General features: G+C 45.4%; 1 protein-coding gene across 2 annotated transcripts; it reads left to right on the top strand.

Annotated features, from left to right (window-relative positions):
* LOC121612232 (cytosolic sulfotransferase 3-like) lies at nt 1-5545 on the top strand. 2 transcript variants are annotated; one of them, XM_041944971.1, is made up of 8 exons: nt 1-18; nt 3729-3867; nt 3978-4106; nt 4383-4483; nt 4731-4857; nt 4962-5059; nt 5165-5339; nt 5433-5545. In XM_041944971.1, the coding sequence occupies exons 2-8, from the start codon at nt 3729-3731 to the stop codon at nt 5543-5545; spliced, it is 882 nt and encodes a 293-aa protein (XP_041800905.1). In that variant the 5' UTR covers nt 1-18. The 2 variants fall into 2 exon arrangements, with proteins under 2 accessions (XP_041800905.1, XP_041800904.1); XM_041944970.1 differs by lacking the exon at nt 1-18 and adding an exon at nt 3579-3620.
* The last annotated feature ends 2564 nt before the right edge of the window (nt 5546-8109 follow it).

Raw genomic sequence — 8109 nt, 5'->3', positions numbered from 1 at the left:
GTCCAGGAGAAGTCCTCAGTGACGTGCACACCCAGGAATTTGGTGCTGCTTACCCTCTCCACCGTAGCACCATTGATGGTAAGGGGGGCATACTGGGGGCGTCCTCTCCTGAAGTCCACAACAATCTTCTCCACATTCAGAGAGAGATTGTTGTGTTCACACCACAAGGCCAGGCGGCTCACCTCGCTCCTGTAGTCCGCCTTGTCGTCGTTGCTGATGAGACCCACCACAGTTGTGTCATCGTCGAACTTAACGAGGAGGTTGGAGCTGTGGGACGGTGTGCAGTCGTGGGTCAGCAGAGTGAAGAGGAGGGGGCTCAGCACACATCCTTGGGGGGCCCCCGTGTTCAGTGTGGTGCTGGATGTGTTTCTGCCGACCAGAACTGCCTGAGGTCTCCCAGTCAGGAAGTCCAGCAGCCAGTTGCACAGAGAGGTGTTTAATCCCAGCTGGTCCAGTTTTGTGATGAGCTGTTGTGGGATGATTGTGTTGAATGCTGAGCTGAAGTCTATGAAGAGCATTCTGACGTAAGAGTCTTTTTTGACCAGATGTGTGAGGGCTGAGTGGAGGGCAGTGGAGATGGCATCATCTGTCGAGCGGTTAGGGCCGATAAGCAAACTGGAAGGGGTCAAGGGAAGGTGGGAGGACAGTCTTGATGTGTTTCAACACTAGCCGTTCGAAGCACTTCATGAGGATGGGGGTGAGTGCTACCGGACGGTAGTCGTTGAAACAGGAGGGCAACGACTTGTTCGGGACAGGGATGATGGTAGTGGTTTTGAAGCATGTGGGGACAACAGCTTGGCTCAGCGAGATGTTGAAGATGTCTGTGAAGACATCCGTGAGCTCTCTGGCACAGTCCCTCAGTACGTGACCAGGAATGTTGTCAGGACCAGAAGCTTTGCGAGCGTTGATCCTGCTGAGTGTCCTCCTCACACTGTCAGGGGACAGCGACAGCACCCGTTCGCCGGGAGGGGATGGGGATTTTTGTGCAGGTGTGCTGTTGTGTGTTTCGAACCGAGCAAAGAAGTCATTTAGCTCATTTAGCAGGGAGGTGGAGCTGTCACAGGTCTGTGGTGGGGGTCTGTAGTCCGTGATGGTCTGTATCCCTCGCCACAGGCTCTGCGTATCCCTGCTGTCGCTGAAGCGATGAGCTATCCTCCTGGAGTACACCTTCTTGGCCTCTCTGATGCCGCATTACAGGTTGGCTCTGGCTGTCCTCAGGCCCTCCTCGTCTCCTTCTCTAAAGGCCATGTTACTGGCCTTCAGCAGCCTGTGGACCTCTCCTGTCAGCCATGGCTTTTGATTGGCCCGGACAGTGATGGTCTTTGTTACTGTTACATCATCGATGCATTTGGTGATGTAAGCAGTGACAACGTCTGTGTACTCCTGGAGGTCGGTGATGTTGTTGTAGGTGGCACCCTGTTTAAACACGTCCCAGTTTGTGGTGTTAAAACAGTCCTGGAGTTCCTCCAAAGACCCTTCAGGCCACACTCGCACCTCTTTCAGAACTGGTTTGGTGACTTTAACCAGTGGTCTGTATGCTGGCATTAGCATAACAGTGATGTGGTCAGAGGCGCCAAGGTGTGGGAGGGGAAGGGCCTTGTAAGCTCCTCTCTGGGTGGTGTAAACCTGGTCCAGTGTGTTATGTCCACGTGTTGGAAAGTCTATGTGTTTGTATAGCTTCGGAAACATCCTCTTTGGGTCTGCATGGTTGAAATCCCCAGCCAGGATGAGGAAGGCATCTGGGTGGGCAGTCTGCTGCTCACTGACGTGTTGGTACAGTTCATTCAATGCCTCGCTCCTGTTGTTTTCATTGGAGCTCGGAGGGATGTAAACAGCCACAAGCAGTATGGCTGTAAACTCCCTCGGGAGGTTAAAGGGTCTGCATTTTATGACCATAAACTCCACCAGTAGTGAGCAGTGCTTGCAGATCACAACAGCGTCACGACACCAGTCATTGTTGATGTAAACACAGAGTCCCCGCTGCGTGTCTTACCTCCCTCAGCGAGAGCTCTGTCTGCTCGATAGCAGGTTAGCCGCTCGAGCTGAATGGCGTGGTCCGTTACGCTGTTGTTGAGCCAAGTTTCAGTGAAAACATACACACAGCACTCTCCCGCAGACTTCTGGGTTGTCCGTAGAAGGCATTGGTAGTCCAGTTTATTGTCCAAAGAGCGTACGTTGGCCAGCATGATGGTGGGGATAGCTGGCTTGTGTGGGCTAGCTGCTAGCCTGGCTCGGATACCTCCGCGTTTACCCCGCTTCTGCTTCCTCTGACGCCGCTTGTGTCGCCTCCACTGTGGGCGAGGTGCAGGACTGGGGGACGGTGTTGTAGTAGGCCTCCGGAGCAGACCGCAGTCTCGTAGCTCTTCCTCTTGCACGGGGTTTAGCTTGTGAAAACTGGTCCTGTCGACATTTGGTAAAAACTCCCGACTGTACGTGTGCTTGTAGACAGGTAGACGCGACGAAGACGAACAAAGACACTGTGACTCGCACAACGAAAAACACAAAAACTCTGTCACAATGAGAGAGAGAGAAGCCGCTGCGTGTGCACGCGCCGCCATCTTGGATCGATATTGGTGATCTGTTTATCAGAGAATAAACAGATCACCAATTGCCACTACAGGGAGGCTCCGAATGTGAAGTCAGAAAGGTTGACTGTCTTCCAAAAATGTACCCCTCAAAACTGACTCTAAAAAACTGTCTCTCTGGTTCTTAGGCCATTAAACTGAAACTTCCCCCTCTATGAGAATCCATCCCGGATTTCGTGTCTCTCTGCTTTTACCTGATGCATCTAGCTGGTGGCTTACAGGTTGGGTCTGGCCTCCTGTCCTCTTTGCAGAGGCTTTTTTGGTCAACAATCCCTTAAGTATGCAAGTGAACAAGCTAAAATCTTTAACTTGATGGGCTTTACCTGCAGAATTGCATTTTCCTGGGCTTTTATGGTGTGGGAAAAGCAGTCCAACCTGTGTTTCTTAGAAGTAATGATAAAGATCTTTTTCAGACAGTTTTCACATAATTGACTGCCCTCGCTCTCCCTGAGTTCTAAAACCACAGATCAACTGGTCCACGGGGAAAGGTATTCACCGCCTAGCCTCCTGGAGGTGTAGTGGGTGTAGTGATGACCTGGAGAGACGTGTTAGGAATCACTGCTCTTTGGCATGTATAGAGGCAGATTAGGGCTCCAAGGTTCTTCACTGAGAATGAATCCTCTTTTTGAGCACAAGTATCTTGTGTTTAAATTAACAAGTCCAAAGCTTTCAAACTGTTTAAAGACTATTTTAACAATGGTTTCACAATGGTTAAAAAGAAAAAAAAAACATGGAATGAAAGCCTCTTTTTAAGGATCATATGGGATTGCTTATGCTGAGACCAACCAGCATTTTACTCTAAACATGTCTGCGGGTAATAGCCTGGGAAATCTGGAAGGACAGGGAGGAGCTGGACTTTCAGCTATCACGTCCATAACTGAACCTGCAATGAAAAGTGAGACAGTGTTATGTAACAAGTGAAGAGAGGTATGAATATCGCCTGCTTGCCTGACAAAAATTACAGCAGGACAAGAGTGTCAGAAATACAGTGAGGAACCAGCAACGTCAATCAGAATGTCTGCTGATCCGGACAAGGTACAGTGATGTTTGCATTTTTTCCACACAATCAGATTACTGCAGTTTGATTACTCTCGAACAATGATCATGTGTTTTGTGTGTTTTGATTCTTTTCTTTTTTTAAAGATGGATTTACCTTCTCGATCTGAACTGTTTGATTTCCATGGAGTCCCAATGATCCATTATTTCACTGACAACTGGGAGAACGTTCAAAACTTTCAAGCCAGGCCAGATGATATACTTATTGCAACATACCCCAAAGCTGGTCAGTCCACACGAACAGTCAATATAAAAGCTTTACAGCTCATAATGTGTGTATAGAGGTGAGGGGTTGGGATCATTTTTCCCCTCTCTCTGTCTCTGTCTTTCTTGAAGGAACCACATGGGTCTCCTACATCCTTGACCTGCTGTATTTTGGCCAGACAGCCCCAGAGCGTCAGACATCCATCCCAATTTATGAAAGAGTACCTTTCTTGGAGAGCATTAAGTCAGCTGAGGAAACAGGTTCAGCAGATGATCAAACATACTCACCGTATTACACAAAACAGACTTCACAAACATACAAACACTTAATCTTATGTAACCTTTAGTGTGCTGTGTGGTTAATTCTAACCTTTTACATCAATAAACTTTATCGATCAATGTATCTTAAGGGTTCTTATGCTTTTCATTAGTCTTATGTTTCTTAAAAAGACACTGTATTTACTGCACTATGATGGGGAAAAAAACGACTTAACGCTTTGCAGGATGGGCTTACTCAATCTTTATCTCTTCATACAGGAGTTGACCAGGTGAACAACCTTCCAACCTCTCCACGACTCATTAAAACTCATCTTCCTATCCAATTTGTCCCAAAGTCCTTTTGGGAGCAAAACTGCAGGGTCAGTAGTTTGTGTGTTATTTGCATGATATCAATGTATGATCACGAGATGATGAAATAGAGGAAAAAGTAACTTCAGCAGCATTAAGGACTCATATTTCATTCAAAATCTGAATGATGACAAAGAGAAGCAGTAGAATTTGAGGTGCGTCCACCTCCATTTCCAACAAACACTCAGATGTGTGAAAGAAAATCATGACTCCTGTAATGTGGATCTCAAGTAATTTAAGTGTTTCCTTCTTCTGTAGATCGTCTACGTGGCCCGCAATGCCAAAGACAACGTGGTCTCTTATTTTCATTTTGAGCGCATGACTCTGACCCAGCCAGATCCTGGAGACTGGAGCAGCTACCTCCACAGATTCAAAGAGGGAAAGAGTATGAAATACAAAAATAATAGAGTTGTTTTTAATGGAACAGACACACACATATTTGTACTGAACACTGTTGATGTGTTTTCATGAATTGTTCTGTTGCTTCAGTTGTGTTTGGACCCTGGTATGACCATGTGAACGGCTGGTGGAAGAAGAAACAGACTTACTCAAACCTCCATTACATGTTCTTTGAAGATATGGTTGAAGTACGTCAGTAGTTTTTGTGGGTTCTTCCTGTGGAGCCTCCTTTGCTAAAGGTCTCCTCTAGGTGGTAATAACACAATGATGATATGTGACCATTGTGTTTCCAGGATACTGGACGGGAAATAGAGAAACTCTGCCGCTTTCTTGGTTTGTCTCCTTCAGTGGAGGAGAAGAAACAAATTACAAGTGGAGTGCAGTTTGATAACATGAAAAAGAACAACATGACCAACTATTCTACTGTCCCAGTTATGGATTTCAAAGTATCTCCTTTCATGAGAAAAGGTAACTTGATGCCTTCATAACCAAATGCATGTGAAAAAAATCAGATCTCCACCTTGAGCTAAAATACCTGACTGATTCTCTGTGGTTCTGCAGGGAAGGTTGGTGACTGGAAGAGACATTTCACTGTGGCCCAGAGTGAAGAGTTTGATGAAGACTACAAGAAGAAGATGAAGGATCCCACACTTCAGTTTCGCACTGTCGTCTGAACAGGACGGGACAGACTGTGTATATGTGGAGGCTGGTCATGATTGACTGGACGTGTGGCATTTCTGAAAAAAATATCAAAATATATTTGGCTCTCATGTGACAGCAGGGGTGTGGAGTGTGTCTCCTTGTGATTTTTGTCTGAATGATGGCTGTGAACTACATATAATGAGGCACAGTGTAAATCCAATAACTAGTAGTGTCTGGAGGTGAACATGTCTGCCCTCACAAGATAATGCATATGTATAAAATATTTGACAATGAGCATTTCATGAACCAAAAATTCTTCAATACAGAAAACATGTAGGCGTGGATTATCATGTTCACTGTATTACCCAAAGACATGTTAATATGTAATCAAAGAGCAGCTGTATATCACCATATTTACTGATTCTACTTAATGAGACCAAGAGATCAGTGAGATCAATAAAATGAATGCAAAGATTTTGATATCCATATTTTATATTTCCAATAAAACAAAAAGAACTTATTTGTTTTGTTTGTATTCTTTTCTTCCATGTTTCAGACATTTAAGAACAAATTTATCAGAAAATAATTTAAAAGTGTGGAGGGTATGTAATGTCATTTTTGTGCTTGACACGACCCCTCTTACCACCACTGAGTGGAGGCTGATCATGGATATATGGAGGAGTTGTGGTGGAGGAATGGTCTACCATTGAGAACCGTATCTAGCTCCAGCACTTTCTGGTTTTCTCCAAATGTCTACCAGTGTTTTATTTGGACTACAGCTGGGTGGCCTGAACCAGGTCACCATTCAAAATCGGTTAAATCCCATGTTTTTTTTAAAGCAGTTAAGATGTGAAAGTCCTCCAGTGTGCACCAGGTGTTAGTACAGTACAGTACTCACATGCACAAGAAAGAAGTTCTTTGTAATGCCCCTAATTTCATCCAACCTGACCCTGCTCTCCAAGTTGTGGTTAAAGTGGACGCCTCTGACACTTGGGTAGGGGTGGTATTATCACAATGATCTGGTTCAGATCAGAAACTTCATGTCTGCGCTTTCTTCTCCAGGAAACTAACACCCACGGAGAGGAACTATGATGTCTGTGATGGGAAATAGTGGCTGTTAAAATGGCGTTGGAGGAGTGCCTGTCGTAATTTGTGTCACAGACAGACAAGGATCAAATCCAAATGAAGACCACACCGCAGGGCCGGTGTAGTTCAACAAATTTATGAAGATAATAAACCTCAGATCCAAGACTTACAGGCAGGTGAGGGATAAAAAAAACGTCCAAAAATCGAGAGAAGAAACAAGTCCACAGAGAATAAGGCAATAATCAGATAAGGCAAACAAAATCCAAACTAAGGGGACTCCCTTTATGGAGTTTGACACAGGCAAAATACAAGGAAACTAAATCCAAGTCCAAAATAACAGAAACCCAGGGATACAACTCACATGGACAGCAACGGCTGACACAAAGGAACAAAGACAACGAGACACAGGTGAAACAACTCAAAAGTAAAGCAAAAGATGACACATGAGGTGAACCTTCAACATAAAACAGTAAATGGCAAAACTAAATCAACGGGATCAGAACAGTGGTGTCATTAGCTGGACGGTTCTGAGCACCCATTTGTAGTCTTGACCAACAATTATAACCTCTCATCCAGTCAGCCAAACGACTCAACTCCCACCAGGTACCTGTTCTTCAGCCAGTTCAACTTCACTCTCACCTATACCGACCCAGTTCCTGAAATATTAAACATGACAACAGCACAGTGCTGTCAGGACCAGTTCTGAACCTAAATCCATCCTTCCCTTGTCATGCATGGCAGTGATGTGGGAGATTGAGTCTATTGTCAGAAAGCCCTGGCAACTCCAACCTGACCCAGATAATGGACTTCCTAACCATCTTTTTGTGCCTGATTCTGTCCGTTCCCAGGTTCTGCAGTGGGCCCACAAGTCCCGTTTCACCTGCCACGCGTGTGCCAATTGAACCTTGACGGTACTCAAGCAACATTTCTGGTGGCCTAGGATGGCGGCAGACACCTGGGAGTATGTCGCCGCCTGCTCTGTTTGTGCTCAGGGGAAAACCTTTCCAAAGCTGCTCATTTTGTCACCCTGCCAAAATTCCCCTGTGCCAAAGAGACTGCTGAACTGTTCGTGCATCATACCACCTGCATGGTATCCCATGAGACACAATCTCTGACAGAGGCCCACAATTCATCTCCCAAGTTTTGGTGGGGTTTTTTTTGCTGTGTGCTCCTCCACCTGGACACCCAAGGCATTACTAGTCAAATACTAAGGCGCGATCAGAAACTGATGAGCAATCATGACAAATCAAGCACAGATCAGCATATTTCCATCCATTACACCAGTGACGGGGATCACCGACTGCCTCGCCAAGGACCAGATACTGACTGGATCAGGGTCAAATTATAATTCTTTGCCTAATTCTTAACTCTTAATAATATCACTTATAATCTTAAAAAATTCTAAGTCTTAGGAGAAATCAGCTTTTCTTCAAAAAATGCACAGAGTCTGGAAAAAAGAGTCCAGAAGAGTTGAGTCCAGGGAGCTTTCTTCTCTTCACAGATCAAAAAG

The sequence above is a fragment of the Chelmon rostratus genome, chromosome 10, assembly GCF_017976325.1.
Source record: "Chelmon rostratus isolate fCheRos1 chromosome 10, fCheRos1.pri, whole genome shotgun sequence".
NCBI lineage: Eukaryota > Metazoa > Chordata > Actinopteri > Chaetodontiformes > Chaetodontidae > Chelmon > Chelmon rostratus.
The sequence above is the reverse complement of the archived record's forward strand: the minus strand, read 5'-3'. Positions and strand labels throughout refer to the sequence as shown.